The sequence below is a fragment of the Sphaerodactylus townsendi genome, linkage group LG05 (assembly GCF_021028975.2).
Source record: "Sphaerodactylus townsendi isolate TG3544 linkage group LG05, MPM_Stown_v2.3, whole genome shotgun sequence".
Classification (NCBI taxonomy): domain Eukaryota; kingdom Metazoa; phylum Chordata; class Lepidosauria; order Squamata; family Sphaerodactylidae; genus Sphaerodactylus; species Sphaerodactylus townsendi.
Window position 1 is genome coordinate 29,560,012 of NC_059429.1, and position 23,635 is coordinate 29,583,646.

Sequence of the window (23,635 nt, forward strand, 5' to 3'; positions counted from 1 at the left end):
GGTGTCTCCTGCCTGGCTGTGTTGAGTTCAGAAGCTCAGAAGGTGTTTTATGTTTCCCTCCTGACCATTAAGCTCTCTGGTCAGTTTCCTCATCAGCTGGCATCTAACATTTTGTGTGCTGCTGAAGGGATTCTCGCTGCCTCCATTTGCTGAAGGTTGACCCAGGACATTTGCTCTGAAGGCTCCAATCCAATTCTGGCAGTATATACTTTTCCTTTTATTTGGAGGAGCTGTATTCAAAGATAAGCAGACATGAATATGAGAATCTTAGCTGCTTGGATGACAGGTCTGCTGCCCAATGAAAAGCACTGGGTAGACTCGCCATCCATGGACCATCTTTGTTTTTTCTTAGTGCACAAAAAATGAAGAGAGTCCATGGAGAAAAGGTCAACCCAATGCTTTTCAATGAGTAGTGCACCTATCTTCCAAGCAGCTAAGATTTTCGTATTCGGGTCTGTGTATCTTCAAATACAGCCTCTCCAAAATAAAAAAAAGAAAAAGTATAACTATGTACTCTTTGGGTTGAAAAGGCGCCTGGGATCAGAGCCTTCAGAGCATATGTCCTGGGTCAACCATCAGCAAATGGAGGCAGAGATCTGCCTCTTTTTCCTGTGCTGTAAGAAATGTAAGAAAGGAAATGTAAGAGGCTACTGAATTTTATTGGATTTGCTGGAGGGTGAGGATGGAATGTACAAAAATGATGACATCATAAAACATTGGTTTAAGTACATTGTAAAAGCAATAGGGAGAAAATTGTCATTTTAGGTACCAACTCTTGACTACTATTTGTATTGAGTTCCAGCCACATCTGGCTAGGACATTTTCATTCAGAATACTGACAATTGTGTTGATAAATCAATATTTAACCACTGCATACTTTTCAGATGGGCGCATAATCTACAGATCCTACCTAAAGACAGAATACAGTGATGAAAACATTGAGTTCTGGCTTGCTTGTGAGAACTTCAAAAAGATCCCATCACAGAAGAAAAGGCTTTCAGTGGCACAGAAACTTTTTCAGCATTATATCCAGCCTCAGGCTCCAAGGGAGGTAAATTAAAACTATAGAGAGAAATACAGAAGGGGTTTAGAGAGAAAAATACATGTTCAATGTTCAAAAACTTTTCAGTACGTCTAAATAAGAGATGGAACCCCCCTGTAAAGGTGATTGTGTTTATGCTGCCCCTGCTTGTTTAGAACTCTACTGTAATAATCAAATATTAATCTTTCAGAGTTTCCTCCTTTTCCAAGCCTGCCAAGTAAAAGCAGATATACATTCCCAATTAAGAAGTCATTTGCTCAAGTTTATGTTCATGCCAGCTTATATTTTCCATGGTATCCCCAGTTCCCATGAGATTTCAAGTCAAAAACTCTGCTTCCCTAGAAATCTGTGATCAGATTTCCCAGTGTGTACCAGATCTCTAGTGTGTACCAGATCTCCTAGTGTGTACCAGGAACCTAAAAAGCAGCCTCAAGGGGAAGAAATATACACCCCACAAACACTTCAACATCTTGAAGGCTGATATTACTTATACAATCAAGCAAAAGGAGGGGGAATAAAAGTTTTCCAGAGAGGTACAAAGTAAAATCCAGATTGATTAACTTCTTTATAGTAGATAGATGGCTGTGTCTTTTTTAAAAAAAAATGCAGCCACAAAAGGGTTCATTTGGACTGGCACCTCCACACACACACAAACAAAATGCTTTATCCCTAATCAAACCAGGGAGGGTGGTGGGCGAAGGTTGCAATTAGCTTTAATACAGAAAGGGCACAAGTATCTTGTCAATGCCTATCTTTTTTAAAAAAAAAATCTAACAAGGAGGAGTTTTGTATTGGGAAAATGGCACAGTAAGAAAGAGCGGCCCCTGAATCAGCAGGGCCCACCATTGCTGCCCGGGATGGGCAATGCAAAGAGGTCCCACCATGCCTCCCCTTAGAAGGGCAGAATGCAGGCAGTGGCCACACCCACTACGGGCGTCAGCAGGTGGGGCAGCCGGGAGCCTATAGGAGGCTGCAACCCGGCCCTTGGCCCCACCCTGGAGCAGAGTGGCGCATGTAATGTCCCCTACAGTGTCTGAGAAGAAAGTGCAAAGAACATGATCCACTGTTTGTAGATGTCCTTTCGGAAAAGTCTTCTTCAGCTGGCATATTTGCAAGAATTGTCATGTACTGATCAGTGGAGGACTGTAAGTGGGAGACTGAGGTATCTCCCTCACAGGGATGGGATTTTGCAGTTTTCCTGTTGCTGCTGAGGCTGCAGGTAAACCACAGTTGTGACTGGGTTTCCACATGGTTTTCCTCAATTTCCCTGCTTCAGTTTCCCAGAAGTGGCCACTATCACCATCCCCAGGCCTCCAGGGCTTTTGCAGGTTTTTTTTAAATTTGGCACAAAAATATTGTCGTATCCAAAATGCTGTTGTAATAATAGCTTCTCTGAAGTCTCAGCTTCCATCTAAAACTAATCTGTATCCATTCCCTTGCAGAGGTATAAGGAAAAAGGCTTATCTTTGCAAGAGAAAAGACTAGAAGCTTACTTTTTAAAATGAAAACTGAGAATACACAGAACCTTCTACACCTATTGTTACAATGGTACATTGAAACAATATTCTAAAGTTGATTTTTTTAAAAAAGTAAAACACCCAGTGCTGAGGGGAAGAAATGTCTGCTAAAGGGACAGGTCATGAAAAAGCCTGCCATGTGGACCAGAAGATCCAAATTTATCCACCCAGGCTTCACTGTGTGATCTTTCTCAAAAGTTTGGAGCAAAAGTTTAATAAAAATCTGAGAAAAGCCAAGGAAATCCCCAGAGATACACAAATGTACCATGATGCTCTGGGGAAGCAGGGGTAGTGGTGAACACCCACTTCCTAAAATAATTGGGTCAAATAACTCATTGGAATATGTACCAATCCACTGATCTACTCACAAGTAAGTGACCCTAAATGTCATTTAAAAGTGGAAATGTAATAGCATCCCACCCCACTTAAAACCACATCCCAAGGAACAGAGAATAATATGGGATATGAATAAAATGGAAATATTGTAAAACTGGGCAACCACCCTCACACTGATGGGCAAATGTTTCTAGATGGCTTCTAGATGTCATAAACGACTGTGCACTGGAAAAGCTTTGCTTCTTCTCCCATAATAATAGAAGTTGATGGCAGCCAATGATATTTATGGGAAACAGGTTCACAACAAAGGAAAATCTTTTCTCACATAAGTAATTAAATTGTGGAATTAACTGTGAGTGCATGTAGTGATGGTCAAAAGCATGAATGGCTTTAAAAGGAATTATACATAATCATGTAGTCAATGAAAGGCTACTAGCTACAGTGATTAAAGATGATTTCCACACAGCAGAAATAAAACACCCTGAGGACATTTTAAAAAACATTTTGGGGATGAAGTTTGCACAGCTTTCTCCCTCAAAACATTTCCAGAACATTTCTCTCAATGCAGGTTTTTCAAAAATCGCTAAACTAGCTATCTCCTCCCCCCACCCCCACCTGGGTTGGAGACGTTTCCTGTCTGCTGAGTGAACAAAAGCAGGCAGGAAATGTTTTATTTCTCCTGCCCAAAGTTCTTTCATTTTCACCGTTCATGCCCGCCATTTTGTGGGCTGCAACAGTTTCTCCATGAAGGTTCCCAATGGAGGTTTCCTCTGTTTTCAGCTCATCCGCATGCAATTTCCATGTAAAAAGTAGATGAATAATGTTTGTTTTGCCTAGCAATGCCGCTCATGTGTTGTTGTTTTTTCTTTTTTTGTTTGAGGGATTTGTCTATGAAGCTATGACGTCACAATTAGAAAAGCTGCAATATGCACATATTTGTATCATCATAGCTTCAAAGACGTACCCCTCAAAACAAAAGGAAAAATGACATGTGCAGAATCGCTAGACAAAACAAACTCTATTCGTCTACTTTTTACATGGAAATTGCGTGAGGATGAGCTGCAAGCATGGAAAACTTCCACCAAATGACGGAGGCAGGAGAACCTCTCCAGCAGCACACAAAATGGTGAGCGCAACTCTGAAATTGACCTGAGTTCTATTGACCTCAGGTGGGAAAAAAAGAACCATTTTGGCTGACAACGCTTGTTTCTCTGTGCTGTGGGAACACACCACCTCAAAACTGATCTTTTTAAAATGTCTGCAGGACATTTTGTTTCTGCTGTGTGGAAAGGACCAAACAGAACTTCCAAATTCAGAGGGAGTTAATGCCAGCTGTAAAAAGAAGCATCGGGGAAAGGCCTTGGCCTCTCTATTCCATTTGCTGGCTCTTCACTATGACACTATAGAGGGTGCAACCTTTCAGGTTCTCTACATCTCTTTGTTAGGCTGTCCTGCACCCATTTACATCAGCTAAACATTCTACCAAAGATGCTGACAAAAGGACTTTAAGACTGCATTCTGGAAAATCCTTTTTTATTCCGGTACATTTTTTATTTTTTAACTTCCAGTCCGATGAAGAGTTCTGTAGAATTCAAAAGGAATATAGGTTTTTGGAGGGTAACTGAACAACAGGAGCAAATTAATCTTTTCTATGGGAAGTGCTGTAAAAATTTATTCTGCCAGGATTATTAATGGGAAAATTTCCAGAAAGATTTTGTTAAAAGACATGCCACTTCCATCCTGTAAACATACAAGTAAAGATGCACCATAAAAGCTAATGAACTTCAAAACTACCTTATGATAAGAATTTGAAGTAGCTGATGTTTACCAGTCTTCCTGATTGATGAGGATTCAGTAAAGCTATCACTGGTTTGTCCAAACAGAGATGACGCTTAAGACCTACGGTGGTTTCTAGTTGGGAAAAACAAGACCGGGCATACAGAGTTCCCATCAACTAAAAAGACTGGTAAATTTCAAATACTGTCAGATATATTACACATAATAGATGTGGATGTTCTCCAGTAGGATTTTCATACTGTAAAATAAAGTATCCCCAGCAATTGTTATATAATGAGTTGGATTTCTTTTCTGCACACCATAGCAATACCTCGTAACTTCCAAGTATAAGGATGCACACTATCATCCAGGGAGGGCATTAATATTCCAGGAACAGGAGGAGATGCATCATAAGTAAACTTTAAACAATAACATTTTAAATATAAGTCACACGGGATGTTGCAGTCTTATAATTTTAAGAAACGACAATGCGCATTTCCTAACATTAAAAGGTAGCAAGTTCCTGCCAGCTTTTCAACTCGTTGGTCAAAATACTAAAATGACTTTGACTATAAAATGTGGAGTTGGAGAGATGCAGCATAACAATAGAGGATATATTGATTCATTCAGTCACCACGCTAAATTCATTGTCTGTGGTGCCATTCACATGAACTGTCCCATTTTCAGTAGGACATTATACCTTACATTAAAAAAAATATGGAGATCTCAAACCATGAATATTCCACATAAATTAAGATGGTAATTCTATGTATATCTCAATGCATATGGGAATACATGTTTTTTTTTTAAAAAAAATCTTGAACTGCTCCATTTCCTTGATAAAACCCACAATTGCCTACATCTTTAAGGTTCAGCTTTCAGGCTTTTACTTCAGTGCTCTCACCTTTAGAACTTGACTTCTCATTTTTTATAATCACCCTTTCTGGGGGAAAGTGTAGAAATATTGATTATGTTTAAAATTATTTTAATTTTCAGATTAATATTGACAGTCCAACAAGAGAAGCTATTGTCATGAACATTCAAAAGCCAACCCCATCCTGCTTTGATGAAGCTCAGAAAATTGTTTACTTGCATATGGAACGGGATTCATACCCCAGGTTTCTTGGGTCAGAAATCTATCAAAATCTTATTCAAGGTCTCTCAGCCTGAAGGAGGGAGCCATCCGTGTCTATCCAAGAAAGAGAATGAGATGACACTGGTGTGCTTGTCTCTTTAAAAAGACTAAAGAATGTAAAAACATCAATGGCAGAACACACACATACATAATTCTTTTTATATTTACATTTTCCATGGGAATTACATCGAATAGAAGCAAACAATCTTATACAAAACAAAAGTCAACAGAAGGTTTGTTTTTTACTGGATTCTGGGATCGTTACAGACTTAATAGCAGATCTACTTGAATGAACACTCAACTGTTAGTCAAGCTGTCTGGGGTTTTTTGTTACCTGTCTCTGATAAATCATTGCTGTTAGAGTGTACCTGTTTCCATCTTTTGGGATGCCTTATTAAAATGCTATTAGTGTGAGTTTCTCAAATTGTCAGCTTTAGACTGTACACCCTCCACAAAGTCTCAATATACTTCTGAGTGGGGTAATAGTGGATGAATCTTGCATTTAGTGTAAAAGAATTTGCATCACACATGCAGTTGAACATTGCTGACAAAATGATCACCATGAATTTTGTTCCATACAACAAATTCAAACTGTAGACAGAAGTTGCCTCAGAGCTGTGCAGGGAAAGAAGAGCAGGTTTAAGACTTGAGCTTCCATTCAGTTTCAGTTTCAAAACCAGGCATCAACTGTTTAAAGATCTTCACAGAGAAAGAGATCTCCTTTAGCAGAGCACATGTTTTAATTTGAACACTTTCTAGCATTTGATAGAACAAACCAATACATTTCATGCTGGAGCCTTATCTGGAGTAGTGTCCACCATATATTTATAGCCAGAGAAGCAGAGATACCCAATTAACAATTTACAGAAGAATTTTGGATTATTACATATATAAAAATTGAAGCAATTATAAATATTCAATTGACAAAATCAATCATCTTGCACAAGGAAAACTATTTCAGATGAACAAGTATATAAGATCCAGGTAGATAACATCACTGAATATAGTAAAGCAACATAATCTAGAAAATGAAGATTCTCCATAAAAGGTTTCAAAAATATCTCTGATGAGAAAACCGGTGAGAAAGCAGAGGCAGCATTGGGATCTGAGTATGGGTTCTTCACCTGAATTGGCAAGCCAGCTTCACAGTTTTCATGAAAACATGCATCACAGAAAACTGAATGCTAAATTCCAGATGTGTCAGTTCCAGATATGCACCTGGAAATGACATTGCCACAATGCTCTAGGAATTTCCATGATCGCCCTCAAAAATCTCCCTAAATCTGGAAATCGATTGTAATTGCAGGGGAAATCTAGGCCTCTCTTGAGGCTAGTAATCCTTGCTGCCTGCAATCCTATGCATGTTTACTCCAGAGTATTGCCTCAGAACACTCAAAGTTGCAAACGTATCGACCCTCAGAACTAGTGGAGCATAGTGGTTACAGTGTCCAACTAGGATCTGAGAGACCCAGCTTTGAATCCCTACTCTACCATGAAAGCTCACTGGGTGACCATGGGCCAGTCACATGTTCTCAGCCTAACCTACATCACAGGGTTGTTGAAATAATGCTTTCACAGGGAGAAAGGTAGGATCGAAATAAAGTAAGTAAATCAACTACGCTCCTGTTTCTCCCTTTTATTAATGTGAAACATAGCAATTTTTTTTGCATGAACATGGCTATCATTTTTGAACTTTATTCTATTTATTACAATTCAATGTTCTACTACCTTGAAGGGCTTTGGTCAGGCAGAAAGACAACAAATAAATACTCCTCATAAATAGTTTACATAAATAAATACCAGCAAGGGCAATTTTTCACAGATTGTCCCAGTCCTAGAAACATTCTAGTCCAGTGGTGGCGAACCTTTGGCACTCCAGATGTTATGGACTACAATTCCCATCAGCCCCTGCCAACATGGCCAATTGGTTGACTAAAGCCAATAAAGGTTGGCTAAAGCCAATTGGCCATGCTGGCAGGGGCTGATGGGAATTGTAGTCCATAACATCTGGAGTGCCAAAGGTTTGCCACCACGGCTCTAGTCTAAAAATTCTAATCATGAATCACAGAAGGAGTCAGTATGAAAGTTTGAAATGCTGGCCACTAGGGACATGTGGGGCGGGGCGGGGGGGGGAGGACCACCACCTCAGGGTTCCATAGGAATAGCCATAGGCAGAAGAGGTCTCCCTGGGTCTGCAGATTTACAGCTCAAGGGTTCCAGATGTCCCTGAAGCCCAACAATGATTAGTATCATCAGCAGGCTTGCTAAAGACTCTAAAGTGAAGGAGAAGACTATTTCGAGGAGAAATGCAAACAAGACGGAGTGCCTGGCTGCAAGTCCAGCAGAAGAGCAGGATATACATAAACACACACACACACACACACACACACACACACATTTTTTTTTGAAAATGTGACCATCTAATCATTTTCATTGAGTTCCAGGTTAAGTTATGGTTTTATAAGTTGTTGTTTTAAATTTTTGCACTTTTTATGCCCAATTTCACTTCTGAGTTCATAAGGCAGGGCAATAGTAGTTCATTAAACCTTGTCTACAAGAGCGATACAGGTTAGTTTAATGAATCATAAGAGCAGTCACTTCACATATCTGATTAGTCAGGCACAGCAAAGAACATATGTCTCCGCTAAATCTCTGAGAGGTCTGTTTGCACTCTGACTGTAGACAAGCAGAATTACGGAAACTGTGCCATTTTTCCTCCTACCATCTAGGGCTACCATCCCACATCACTAATTACTGTTCTACAAAAAGGATTTCCCTTCTCCAATTAAATCATCGCTTGTGGGATTCTCCCATCTGGCTGTGAAACACACGTTATGACTGTGAAATTATATAACTTTGTGGGGTTTGCCTCCCAACTAGGAAAGGCCTATTGCATTGCTATAAAATTATGCAATTTATTTTTTGTTTGTTTGAAGAATGACTTCTAAAGGCTAAAGAAGAAATACGTGTACTACCAATAGACAGGAAGTCACATTTTACAAGGTTGGCTAAAGGTTTTTCATCACTGTAGTCATATATTACACAGTTTTTACAGGCCTGATAGGAATCCCTATTTTTTTTTAAGTAGGCATTCAAATAGACTTATCTAAAGACCAGCAGCCACAGACTGGGTCATCCAAATGGCTAGCAACAAGAATGAAGGACTATTCATCTGTCTTCTCACACTACCACCAGCTGGGTCTGAACTGAACATCCTAGATACAAGGGCTGATGGATTCAGCCCTGAGCCTGTGAAGACAACAATGCCAGGGCCAAGGCTCATCCACGGTCTTCTCCTGCACTGTCACCAGCCAGTCTGAGCAGAGCAGACTCAGCTGGTGGTGATATCGGGCAAAGTCTACTGTTCATCATGTCACTGGTTGGATCTTAGCCAAGCGGTCCACGTGACACTGGTCGAATCCCCACTACTGTCTTAGCCAGGTTTCAGAACACAAACTAACCGGGACGACCTCGTTTGCGTTCTGAAACCTTGCTAAGATGGTAGTGGGGATTCGATCGGGGAGGTCGTCCCTCAAACCTGGTGAGTTTGTGTTCTGAAACCTGGCTAAGACGGTAGTGGGAATTCGACCACTGCTAGAACTTGGTTTGACTTTTGCCTGGTTGCCAGAAGCCTTCCAGGGATTCAACTCACTTTCCCAGGATTTTATAAGATAAAGAGGTAAGAAAACAAAAGGGCAAAGTCAAATTTCTGTAGCAGAGGCTGAGTTCCAGGTTTTGACCGGCCATCTCCAACAAAAAGTTTCTCAGGTAACAAAGATACCAGTCACTCTGGTGTCCAAGAGCAGCTAGTATAACCAACCTGGAATTTGAGTAATGTTTTAAATATTGAAGCAAATATTCAAATTTGAACTGCTACTTTTAATATTATTTTTCCCCCCACAAGTCGAAACGGAGGATATCTAGATATACTAGAAACCGATTCAGAATGATCGGAAAGAGTCTGGTATAATTGTGTCACAAAGTGTATTATTATACAAAATAAATCATTTCCTGTGTAAAGAAAATCAGGACTTGTATATTCTTCTCTTAAGTAGACACACAGAGTGTGGCAATTTACAAGTTTGCTCAAACCACAGGAGTGGGTTTAATAGGGGGAATTAGATATCTGTAAAAAGTTTCCAGGAAACATCCAGAGTTTTACATCTGTCTTCCTTTAAACAGCGCAGTCCTACACATGTTTAAACCAGAGAAGGTTCCACAGAGTTCATCAAGGCTTACCTCCTAGCAAATGTGTTTAGGAATGCCTCATGTGGCACCTATTTAGCAATCCATTAACCAGAAGCTTGGCTGGAAGACGTGTCTAAACCTCATGCTGAGGTTTCGAGAGACATCGTTGTCTGGAAATGGCTAAAACAGAACATTGTTTATTCACCATTATACGGAAGAGAGATCTGCAATGGAAATTTGAAGGTATGCCTCATACTGGATCTCCTTTTACTCATTAGCGGATGTATAGTAATCGCTTCTATCGGGTCAGACAGGTTACAATAAACAATTGCTAATAGCTGCAGCGAACAGAGCTTATGACCCAACATTTCAACATTGACAAGAAAAGCACTTAAAGACCAAGTTCATTTGTACTTTCCATCTGCATCCTGCCAGCCAACGCAAGTGCCCCTGTTAACTGCAGTGAGATGAAGAGCTGCTTTAAATAACAAAACTCTTACAGGAAGTTCCCTGTCATGATTCTTATGCCAGTCACCAAATTGATACAACCTTGTAAAAGTATTATAACTATACAGCAGTGCGCCTAGCCTAGCCTTCCCCAAATGATCTGTTATCTGTAGTTCACACATCCTCGTATTAAATATATTGTCTACTTCATTCTTACGTCTCAAAAAAGATTTCTCAAAGGAATAAGTTGTCTCCTGTGTTTCAGCAAGAGCCATGTTTTTAAGCCTGTTGCTAAAGTGAGAGGCAGCAAAGTGAAAGTTGTGGAAGCCCATCAGCACACATAGGCCCCTTCCACACATGCAAAATAATGCGTTTTCAAACCATTTTCACAACTGTTTGCAAGTGGATTTTGCTATTCCGCACAGCTTCAAAGAGCACTGAAAGCAGTTTGAAAGTGCATTATTCTGCATGTGCAGAATGAGCCATAGTTTTTTCAATAGGGAAAACAACTTCCCCCACCCTTTCCAACTGTTTCAGGTCAGGAAAATAGTGTGGGAGGAGGCTTATGTTCCTTCTTGCCACACAGTGCAAGTGGCTTCCAAAATACCTGAGAGTTAAGTTATAACCACAGAATCCCCCAGCATAGGTTGATCACCAGCAGCTGGGGATGACATGAAGAAAATGTAACCTGTAATTTTGCCTCAAATAATTATTACGGAGGTTTATTTTCATTTTGTTCTAGGGCTCCATGGGTAACTTCACAGTTAACTACCAATTAAATACTTAATGGAAGGTGCTTACTGTTCCCAAGGAATAATTACAACTCCTTGTCTTAGTATAATTTATGGATTAGGTAACAAATATATTAATATTAGGATGTGCCATTCACAGTGTTGGCAAAGTACATGAGTCATTCAATGTCACATAAGCTTATGTAACCTAACCAAATAAAGTGTCAATATTATTTTGTTCTAGAACACCAGTGACAACTTCACAGATAGTGTTGACTGATATCTCATTCAAAGATCTCACAATCTAGTTACCATTTGTACAGAGGGAAAAAAAATAAAGGTTAGCTTGTGTGAATTTCTTTATAACTAATGCAAAGGTGATTTTTGTGCATTTTATATGTCCATTTGCACACTTAACATGATGACCACTACATGAGACAATTGAATGTACACTTGATATGTAAAATGATGTAGTCAAGACATACCCTGTGAGACTTAAGGTCCTTCCCCACAATACATATAAAGTGTACAAATGTAGATTCCTTGCTTGTGATAAGGCACATTTGAAAATGCCGAGTTCTGATCATGATGAAGAAGCCTAAGAACATGAAGAACACGATGCACTGGGCGCACACCCCTATGGGGGCATGGTGAGGGCATTCTGGGGTGTGGTGGGGACATTCTGGGAGAGTTCTGGGGTGGGGCGGGGTGGGGCGGGGGCATTCCGTGGTCGGGGCAGAGGACACACCAGTGCACCGGGTGCTTTTCTCCCTTGCTACACCTCTGCAGTGTAAGGAGCCTTCAGGGTCCATTCCCAGCTTTCCTCACAGCAGTCATTTCCAACCCTGGGAAAATGTATTCCTCCAGTCATAGGACCTATTAGAAATTATAGAGTATACAGGATCAGGAAGCTGCGGGGGGGGGGGGGTTGAAATTGCTCCCTTCTTCTATTGGCAAAGTTGCAATAACTGGGCTTTATGGTGCCTGCTAATGGTGGGCAAACTCCTGGTAATCTGGATGGTGGGCAGAAACAAACAAGCTAAACAAGGAGGCAGTGATCTTCATAGGTGCACAATTATTTCACTTCCAGCACAACCTGGAAGCGCTGGCATCATACTGAGGTGATGCTATATCACTAACTCAGAAATTCTATCCCCACCCCCACACCTGCAGTATGTATCTACCTCTTAGCCATCTTCCCTTGTTTGCCAGCCTCTCCAGACTGAGCCCTTTGCCATGTCCTGGGGCTGTAAGGACAGTACTCCCGGTGCTCCCCCAGACAAGGCACTTGGCTTTGCAAGCATACCAGCACCTCCTAGTTTGTTGCTTCCTACTGCCTTGTCTTCCTCTGGCTGCTTTCCAGGCTGGGTCTCTGAGCACACAGGAGGGAGGGAGGGTGGGCTGAGTTGTCCTCTCAGGAACTTTCATGGAGTTTAGGGAAACAAAGAAAGTGGGATTGTTTTCCAATTTTGGTGCCCCAAGTGAAGCCTCACTGCTGTGTTCCTCTCCCTACTACCAAGACAGCCATCACACACATTTGACACCCTCTGCCAATGCTGCATGGGACTAATGGCCCCCTTCACCCGCCTAGATCCAGCTCTGTAACCAGGTTTCATCTGGAGATTGGCAAATCTAGTTCAATCCTATGATCCATCAGTGGAAGTTGCTGATAGCTGCACCTTCCTTTCCCTCAGAAGCCATTTTTATCCCTAGGAAAGTTTATCCATGAAGTTACAGAACCCACAGGGACTAATAGTCCTGCAGGTCAGGAGAATGTGGGGACTTGTGGGGTGGTGGGGGTGGTGAAATGAAAAAAGATGAAGTCACTTCATTTGAAATCCTTTAGGAAGGGTGTGAGGTAGGTATTTTATAAGGCAGATATGGGTGAAGACAAGTCTAGACAAGACTAGTGCATCCTTGTGGATTCAGTAGCCAAAGCAGAGAATGGGCTCTCCATTTTGGCACGGCACTGCTAAACACCCCAAGGGTTGGCATGATGGGTAGAGACACTGTTCTTTCAAAACAGAACCCTCTAGCCACCTGCCAAGAGTCGGTCTGGTAATACTATGCAGGGCCTCCTGTCTGCTGTTCCTGAAAATCTCTCCATCCTTGATCTCATGAACGATAGCAATCTGACTCTCCCGGCTCTGAATCTTCTCCTTTATGAGCCCTAACAGCATGTATTTTGACAAGTGTCAAAAGTGTAATTAATCATAGATAACTGAGAAGATAATGTAACAGTGTAATTATTCATTAAGAATTCATAGAGGGTTAGCACAATTTATTTTATCGTTTAAGGGAGTTGTTGATTGCATATGTATGTCATATGCATTGTTTATATATGTATATTTAAAGAAAAAATATGTACATAATATATGGGGGACATTGATTTATATTCACAAAAAGAATGGAGATCTGATCCTTTCTGGTGATCACCCAAAATTACAACTGATCTCCAGATAGCAAAGTTCTGTTCCCTTGGGGAAAAAATGGCTGCTTTGGAAGATGGACTCAGATCCCAAACTCCAACTTCCCTAACCTCTACCCTCTAATTCCCAATAATTTATCAACCCAGAGAGGGCAACCATAGATTAAACCCAGTGCATTTGTCAAAATAATAGAGATCCAGGGGGTAGGGTTTACAGACAAAGACTGGCAGGATGATTAATTCCATTGTTCCCACCAATTCTGTCTTACCAACAATCAAGCAGTTTCAGCCTAGTTTACATATTACTTTGGAGCCAGGCTGGGGGACAAATATCTAGTAAAAAAAGATCTGGGATGGGAGAAGGGACATTTGCAAGAGAAAAGCAGTAGATGGAAGGAATAATTAGAAACATTTTTCATCCTCCATTATGTCAGGATATTGAAAATTGCAAGGTGGTCATATGCTGGTCTAGAATGACTGGAATGTAACAGTCAGCAGAATTGTAAAGGTCGGAGCCTCTCTGTCTGGGTCTGCAGTGATTGGCATGTAACAGTCAGCAGAATTGTAAAGGTCGGAGCCTCTCTGTCTGGGTCTGCAGTGATTGGCATGTAACAGTCAGCAGAAGTGAAAAGGTCACAGGCCAGGATGATTAGATCATCTAGCTAATGATTTGCTGGACAAAACTATATAAGAAGACTGCATACCCAATTCAGTACCTCTCCTTCACCTTCAGGTTCGGGCTCAGATTGTTGTCCAGAGTAGAGAGTGGATAGTTATTGTTATTTTTGTTCTTTTGAGGAAACAAGAGATAAAGTATTCCTGTTGGAACTAAATCTACTGTCTGAGTGTTTCTTTTTCTTATACTGCAAGCAGTTACCTCCTGTTCTAGCAAGGGTGAGTTGGCCACCCTAGTCCTTCCGCTGTGCACTAGGTCAACAATTTGGTTATGGGCCCAGTATCCTAACCACTGAAGCTAGAGAGTGTCGAGGCAGTGTGTGACACGATGACATCCACCATGTGCAGTTTGCCTTTTGAGCTGACTGACTGCAGGGAACTACTCAGCATGGAGTGTGAAAATGCAGAGCTTTCTCATGCATTGAAGATTTATGGGCTGTAGTCGAGAGACCCACAGAACCCAGGCACAGCAGCCAGGAGGCAGAGGGCAGATGCCAGAGCCAAGGCGTCCATAATGTTAGCTGTGGAAAACTCCCAACTCACATCTATCTACGGAGCTGCCTAGAAGGCTTCTGACTGCTGGAAGGTGTTGAAGGACCTGTACCAGGCGCAGACTGCTGGTTTTAAGGTAATCTTATTGAGGCGTTTATACAATTTGGAAGCTGAAAGGAGGTGAAAATGTGGCCAACCATGTCCAACAGCTCACGTACACTATTACGTCGAGCTGGAAGACAGAGGCATGACTTTCACTGAACTTAACGGGCCTATCATGTACTATCTTCCCTAGATGACAGCTGGGACAATTTTGTCTATAGTATGCAGAGCATAAAGGAAGATGATTTGACTCTAGACTATGTGACTGCACGACTCCTGGAGCTCCAGAAACAAAGAGAGTTTTACCTTGAAACCACCTGACCAGAGAGAAGCCTGCTGTTTCCAGAATAAAAGTGAAACCCAGCTTTCCCTAGACTGTCCCAGGTCATATAGGATTCGGAGTTGTTTCCATTATTGGCTCTACTAATCATCTTCTCCGAGAATGCCCACAGAAGGGGGGGGGAGAAAGGGCCAGCTAAAGGACAGCAGGAAGAGGAAAGAAGGAGCACTACTTAGCGGCATTGCTGAGGAGCCGATGTCCAGAGAAACCAACCCATCTGGCTCTTGGACTCCTGCCTGCTCATAGCATGTCGTAAAGGCTCATCCCCTATTGACTGAGGAGTCCAAGGCAAGTGTGAAGCATGTCAGCTTGGCCGATGGATCACCAACTGCTGTTGCAGCTGCAAGGAACTGCCTACATACCATGCCCTGGGTAAAAAGTTACCAAAAATGTGTTGTGTGTTCCCTGGACTGGGATTTTTTTGTTTGTTGAAGCGTCCCAAAGTTTAGCTGAACAAGGGTGCAAAACTATATTTGATAGACAGGGTTGTACAGTATGGCAGAATGACATAGAGTGTGCAAAAGATTTACACTCTAGACAAAATGTATGTTATGACTGATAAAGGGCAAAATGAAAATGTAATAGATGTTTCAAGTCTAGCTAATAAGCCTATACATGATGATTGTGTGCACTATCTTCCACAGAGAGTCCCTAGGACATACAGGTTTTACCACCATCAAGCAGTTGGCAAAAGTATGTGATTTGAGTGTAAAGCCTTGCAAAAGCTTGTTCCTAGACTGTTCAGTCTGTAGTGGGGTTAAGGTGAAATCCTATCCAATCCCAAAAAAGAGCTACAGACAAATGGAAAGACCATTTGAACTAGTCCAGGAAGACTTAGCGGGTCCTTTCCAATCAAAGCGAAGGGGGTGCACGATATATATTTCTGCTGATTGATGATTATAGCAGATATTCTTACTGCTTGCTGTTGAAATCTAAGGATGAAGCCTTTACAAGGTTTGAGGAATGGGTCTCAATGATTGAGCGGAGGTTCCCTCACAAGGTAACTTGCCTGCAATCTGACAGAGGCGGTGGGTTCATGGGGAACAAATTCCAAACATGGCTGACACAGAGAATTATTAGCCACAGGAGAACAAATCCCGTTCAACCCGGCAGAAAATGGCGTGACTGAGAGGAGGCTGAGCATTCTTCAAACAATGCCGGGATTGCATGATAAATGATGCCAAGGTTCCCATTCCATTTCACCAAGGGAGAGGAGGCTGTCTTAGCTGCCACACATGTAATAAACAGGTTGTGGAGTTCAAGTATCAATGAAACACCATTTTTCAGAATATTTGGCAAGAGGCCTTCCCTAGAAACACCTTAGAATATTTGGGAGTTTTGCTAGTGTCCTCATTCCCAGACAGCTTAGCGGAAAAAAGGACAAAAGAAATGGCAGAGGCTTCGTTTTGTAGGATATCTTAAGAATAACAAAGGCTATAGATTTTCATTGGGTCATGGAAGAATTGCTGCTCTCACGCAGTGCCAACTTTGAAAAGCTTATGCACAGGTTGGGAACATGTGCATCAAAACTCTGAAGTGTTCTTACCACCAGTAAGCCATGACACAGTACCTAGTGACAGCACACAACCCCCACTCCCTGTTCAAGGTCACACATCTGCTCCGAGCCTTAAGCAACAACAGAACAGTGATAGTGATCAGGAAGGAAGCCAGGGAGAGGAGGGGGCTGAGCAAACTGGAGAAATAGCTATACCACGCAGATCAGAAAGAGCAAATAAAGGCATACCACCAAAAAGGTTTATGGTACAAGAAGTGAGAGTGTGCCAATTAGGGACAGAACCACAAGGTTTCCATGATATGTTGAAATGTCCACCTGAGGAACAGGAAAAATGGAATCAGGCTATGGACAATGAGTTTGAATCCTTGGTGAACTTAAAAGTGTTTAACATTGTTGATAAACCTACTGATAAGCCGATCATAGGTGCAAGATGGGTATACAGGCGTAAACCTATGCCCGATGGGACTTGCAAATATAAAGCAAGATTAGTCGCACAAGGCTTCTCTCAAACAAAGTTTGACAGTTATGATCAGACTTATGCACCCACTGCAAAGGCAGAATCCATGAGATTAGTGATTGCTCTGGCTGAGCAAAGAGACTTTAAAATGAGGCACTTTGATTTTGAAACAGCTTATTTAAATGCAGATTTGCAAGAGACCATATACATGAAGCAAGCACCAGGTTATGAGCATGAACAAGTTGATAAAGTTTATAAGCTCAACAAAGCTTTGTACGGGCTGAAACAGTCAGCCAGATGTTGGAACAGGTGCATACACAAAGCATTATGTGAAATGAAATTTGACCAAAGTGTGGCCGATGCCTGTATATATACCAGAGGTACTGGTGATGAATGTATCATTTTGATGATTTATGTTGATGATCTCTGTGTGGTTGCAAAAACAGACAACCAAATCAAACAACTTTACACTGAGTTGAGTAAACACTTTAAGCTGAAAGACTTGGGGTATCTAAAGCAATACCTGGGTATTCAAGTCAGTAAATCTGAAGAAGGGGATGTGTTTCTGACACAAAAACAAAAGATAGAGGGTGTCATACAAAAAGCTGGTCTGCAAGATGCCAAAGTGGCACAAACCCCAATGGTGGCTGATTTTTGTAAGCAAGATAACAGCAAAGCATTTGAAAGGCAAGACCTATATCGTTCCTTAATTGGCAGCCTGCTGCACATTGCTAACTGGACAAGACCAGACATAGCTTTTGCTGTAGGTTTATTAAGTAGAACAGTTGCAAAACCTACTGAGAAAGACTGGCAGGGGCTAAAAAGAGTAATTCGTTACTTGAAGGGAACTGCTAACTATGGTTTACACTTTTCTAACCAAAACAACAAGGACTTAGTGGTGTATGCGGACAGCTCATTTGCAGAGGACTCAGGATGTAAGTCAGTGAGTGGTTATTATATGCAATATGGCAGCCATCCGATTTGTTGGAGATCTCGGAAACAAACAACGGTTGCCACTTCAACTGCTGAGGCAGAGTATGCGGCTCTTAATGAGGCATGCAATGAGCTACAATGGGTTATGCAGTTGCTAAAAGACCTGGGTGAGAAATGTGAACAACCTATAACAGTTTTTGAAGACTCACAGACATGTATAGCCATGGCAGAGAACGAAAACCTTAAAAGTCGTACTAAACATGTAGCTGTGAAATTCCAAAATGTAAAACAACTGATACAGTCAAATATGATTAAGTTGCAGTACTGTGAATCATCTGCAAACATAGCCGACATCTTAACAAAGCCATTACCAATACAAAAACATAATGACTTGGTGTTTGGTTTGGGTTTAGCAGATGTACAATTTGGCAAGGACTCTGTACAAAGTGAGTGAAATAAGTAACTCTGTGTACTGACTATGTACTAACTATGTAATGAGTGTAAATAATGTGAATGACTTTTGTTTGTAATTATTTTGTTTGTAAATATTATGTAATGAGGCAACATTCCAACCAGATATGAGAAGGGGTGTCAGGATATTGAAAATTGCAAGGTGGTCATATGCTGGTCTAGAATGACTGGAATGTAACAGTCAGCAGAATTGTAAAGGTCGGAGCCTCTCTGTCTGGGTCTGCAGTGATTGGCATGTAACAGTCAGCAGAATTGTAAAGGTCGGAGCCTCTCTGTCTGGGTCTGCAGTGATTGGCATGTAACAGTCAGCAGAAGTGAAAAGGTCACAGGCCAGGATGATTAGATCATCTAGCTAATGATTTGCTGGACAAAACTATATAAGAAGACTGCATACCCAATTCAGTACCTCTCCTTCACCTTCAGGTTCGGGCTCAGATTGTTGTCAGAGTAGAGAGTGGATAGTTATTGTTATTTTTGTTCTTTTGAGAAACAAGAGATAAAGTATGCCTGTTGGAACTAAATCTACTGTCTGAGTGTTTCTTTTTCTTATACTGCAAGCAGTTACCTCCTGTTCTAGCAAGGGTGAGTTGGCACCTAGTTCTTCCGCTGTGCACTAGGTCAACACATTAGTCCCTTGCAAGCATCCAAATGAACACAGATCTGGAAATAACACATTTCTCTCACAATTTTCAGTTTGCCATTAAGCAGAGCCCTGTTCTCTCAGGCTTGACCTTCCTTACTCCCTGAAATATTTATTTATTTTTATTTATTTATCTGTGTACGTATTTCCACCCATCACCAAATATAAAGAATAGTAACCTACTTTCCATCCTATTGCAAACAATATAAAGATAAAATCATACCTGCAAGACCACCTTGTCTATACACCCCTCCAATGAGCCTTGTGCTTGTCAAACAACAATTTATTGGTGGTCTCTGGTCACAAAATTGTCCTGCTCTATTTAACTAGACCCAGGGCCTTTTTGGTGCTGATCCCAGCCTGGTAAACTGCTCTGCCAAGTGAGATCAGGGTTCTGTGAGATTTTTGGCCTGTAAATCAGAGCTTTTCTTCTAGGTTTATGGTTGACAGCATGGTTTCCATCTCACCAGTTTCCCTTTTCCCTTCTTGCCTCCCTTTTTCCATCCCTGGTTATGACTGATTAATATTTTAGCGGGGGAGAATAGTTTCTGTGTACTCCTCCCACATTTTTAAGAAGTACCAGGGTTACCAGAGTTGGTTTGATTTGATTTTAATTAAATTCTTTAACCCTTTCTGAGCCCTTGCGAAAAGGCCACTTAGAAATTGAATAAATAAATAAATAATGAATACATGAAGCACTTGGAATACACTAAAGAACTGCATACATGCTATGCATTGTTATGTGAATTAGACCTTGGAGGACTTTTATTTAAGACAGTAACATTCCAGCCAAATAAATGTTTTAATGCTTAAAAAACAAATAATGTAAGATTATTGAGGACCATATAAATGCTTGATCCAATGCTGTATCAAAAATGCAGATGGAATACTGCAAGCAAATTAATTGCCCTGCCAAGAAGAAAAGGCACGTATGACACAATGAACTAAATATTTGTCTACAATTCTGTCAGCCTATACTGACTGATTACAATCGAGAAGTACATCAAGCTATTAAAATGAAATGGCAGATTACTTGAATTAGCAGTTTCTTTTCCAAAGAGAAGATAAATGTGCCCATTAGCGATTGTTAATTCTTATCCATTCTAGTTTGTATAAGCTAGTATGGGTGTTGTGAGCTCTTCTATCCTGCTTTTTAAGCTCAGGTGACTTGATATCATAAGGACTAATCTTATCAAAAAAAGAAGCAGCCCTGCATTCGATGTTTACCTTGGAGGAATGTAATTTAATGTACCCGTGATGCACATCTGTCTGCCTGCACCTTCTTAAAGCAAGCAGGGAACAGGGAGGTCTTTCTAGGTTTGTGACAGCCTGATAGTACTGCTCTCTAAATTGTGCAACTGAAACAGGTCAAATTTCTCCCCTTCACTAAAAAAAGTGTTTAGACAGGAATCCAGCAAATCTGCTATCAGAACCAGAAAGAAGCCTTGTCTGCCTCACTCAGGAGAAAAAAAGTAACGTTTTTCAGTTTTCTAAACTTTAAACACTTTAGCAGACTGAAAATGAGAAGCAGCGGTACGGATGGAGGGAAAGTTTGAGGAACAATTCCTCTCTGGTCAATTAGGATTGAGTCTTCTGTGTATGTGGAGAAGGGACTTCCGCCTCCCACTGCATCGTTGCCCTAATCTGAAAAAAGTGGGAGTAACTGCGGAAACCAATACATTCCCTGGGATTCAAATGGGTTTGCCCTACATGCTCGGCAGTCCCTTCTGCCCTCCCCTCTGGGCAGAGGCATAGAGGGAAAATGGAATAGAAGGGAGGCTCCACTTGTATTGATCCAAACTGGACATGCCACACCAGGGAACTGAGGAGAATCCTAAACTCATAAATGATTGTCAACAAAGGGTGAAGACCATATCACCCTATAGAGACTCTGTCATATGTAAACCCAATTGCTTTTTTGGAGGGGAAAGAAAACCACTTTTACTATTTGAGCAAGATTTTTTAAAAATATATATTTTATGGATAACAGGAAAGCATTTTTTACCACTGGATTTGATTAAAGCTAGATTTCTCCATTTCAAAAATAATCCTGACAACAGCAAAAATCTTTTTAATTTGTTCTTATTTTTCAAACGGTATTCAGACACTGTCTCAGGTCAACCAATGTGCTAGGAAAAACAGTTAAAGCAATGCAATGTGGGACATGTCCCACAATAGAGTTCTTCCACATTACATGGAAGCACAGTCCAACTTCCTAAAAAAAAGCCTTGTGAAAGTCGCCCACCTACCAGATAGCTCAGCTCCTGCATCGTGAACTGGCAATCCAATGAGTCACTGGTGTTACTTTCTGGTAAATCTTTAAAAAGCTGTTGCCTCTGAGACTGATGAACAAACAACTTCCGCCTTGCAGTTGGTACAGATTTAGCATTCCTTGAGGGATGTTCCGAACTCCCAGGAAACCAGTAATGCATTATTCATATGTTCACCACATTAGCAATTCAAACACTATCAATAATTAGAGGGAGCTTTTCTCAAAAAATTCTTGCTCCTGCTGTCAAACAAGGCAATGGTGGAAATTAAAATTTCAAATGCCTTTGAAACATTCTGAATATGTTGAAAAACTAAGCCTGCAGACATTAAATAATGTTAGACTTCTCTGAATAGTCAGTTGATCTGAGTAAAGGACAGCCATGTTTCGCAATTGGATGCGACTGACAGCAGAAAATATGTCGTCTCCCATTGAAACCAATTGAAATAAATACAATAAAGAAAATGAATGTCTGTAATAAAGATATTATTGTTGCTATTATTATTATTTATTCAATTTAATAACCCGCCCACCCCCCAAGGGCTCTGGGCAGTATACAACAAAACAGTGCATAGTTACAATACATAATAAATAAAACAAAATATACACGTAATTAAAACCTTAAAAAACACAGCAGCATTAACACAACCACCATGGGTTGATCACAATTTGTTGACGGCGCCCAATCCCAAGGCCAGGAGGGGGGAGCCCAGCAGTGCTAGATAAAGATTAAAAAAAACAAAATGAACTGAACATGAAAAGATTTTTGGTGCACATTTATTTATCAATATCAGGAATATAACACTGTGGTTAGAATACTGGGGAAATGAAATATTCCCAGGTTGCTGTCGGTTTTCTGGGCTGTGTGGCTATGGTCTGGTGCTTTTAGCTCTTAACATTTCACCCACATCTGGCATCTTCAGAGACATGTTGTGGTAAGACCTGTTTTGCCACAGAGATAAACACATCTCACTATGACATGCTTCCGAAGTTGATTCCAGCCACGAAAGCCTTTATTGAAGTATTCACACTTCTGATATTTGGTAAATAAGTAAAAATAAATGAACTTTTGGATCGGGGTTGGCCACCCCTGGCATATTGACACACGACGACACACCAGTCTCTTTTTCTTGGCATTCAGGGTTCCACTTGTGAAGAGAAGAGATTTGCAGTGCTGCTGGGACCAGAGAAGTGGGAGAGAAAAATAGGCATCCTAGACCCGCAAAGCCAGCAGCTGAATCCCTGACATGGTTGCAGTACCACTGGGCCTTGCCTCGTCTTGCTCCAAGACACTCATTCCCCGCACCTATTTCATTTGCTGACACACTAACACCTTCACAGATAGAGGCTGACTTTCCGCCTGCTTTTGGACCAAAAAACATTGCCTGCCTCTGTTTTGGATTATCAAGGGACGCAATTGTCTAGGGCATTTAGTGCCCCAAAAAGAAGAGTTTGGATTTATCCCCTGCCTTTTTCTCCTATAAGGTGTCTCTAAGTGGCTTATAAACTATTTTCCTTCCCCCTCCACATAACAGATATCTTGTGTGGTAGATGGGACTAAGAGAGTTCAGAGAGAACTGTGACTAGTGTAAATCTAGTTCACCAGTCTGCCGCTCATGTGAAGGAGTGGGGAATCAAACCAGGTTCTCCAGATTAGAGTCCACCTGCTCTTCACCACTACACCACGCAGGAAAAAAGATTAAATGTTCTACTGCAAGCTACATCCATTTTTTACAACCTGAAATGTTTTTGCTTTGTATGACACTGCTGAAAGTGTGTTTCACCACAAATGTGGTTGAACTTGTAGCTGCTGGGTAATATTGTTTCACAGACCACACAAGCCATCAGTTGGCCAGCCTTGGTATAAAACTGAAAAGACCAGCTTTTTTTTTTTTTAAAGTCACATGTTATGAAATTCTACAGTATACATCTTTGGTTCCAATAGAAGGCAGGGGAGGCGGGAGGGGAGGGGGCAGAAAATATCCTCTAATAGTTCAGTTTCACAGGACCGAGAGAACTTAATCATTATTGTATTTCTATCAAATTAATAATGGGAAGCAAAAATCTGGAAACATTTGGATTTGGTTGTCTTTCTGTGGGCCAGTGAGTCTGAGGCTGACTATACACAAGGGCATTTTCC

At 41.0% G+C, this 23,635-nt stretch overlaps 1 protein-coding gene and 1 long non-coding RNA gene across 4 annotated transcripts in view; one reads left to right on the top strand and one right to left on the bottom strand.

The window, feature by feature from the left end:
• Positions 1 to 6,224, top strand: part of RGS13 (regulator of G protein signaling 13) — a 26,926-nt gene extending 20,702 nt beyond the window's left edge. For all 3 annotated transcript variants that reach the window (XM_048497494.1, XM_048497495.1, XM_048497496.1), the window contains 2 exons: positions 885 to 1,051; positions 5,668 to 6,224. In XM_048497494.1, coding sequence (XP_048353451.1) covers positions 885 to 1,051; positions 5,668 to 5,841 — 341 coding nt within the window. In that variant the 3' untranslated portion in view covers positions 5,842 to 6,224. The remainder of the gene's footprint in view (positions 1 to 884; positions 1,052 to 5,667) is intronic.
• On the bottom strand, positions 654 to 21,524 carry LOC125433119. Its single transcript, XR_007244597.1, has 3 exons — positions 21,476 to 21,524; positions 5,785 to 5,860; positions 654 to 1,062 (listed from the first exon to the last, which is right to left on the bottom strand). It is a non-coding gene; the product is annotated as an uncharacterized LOC125433119 (long non-coding RNA).
• Positions 21,525 to 23,635: the final 2,111 nt, after the last annotated feature.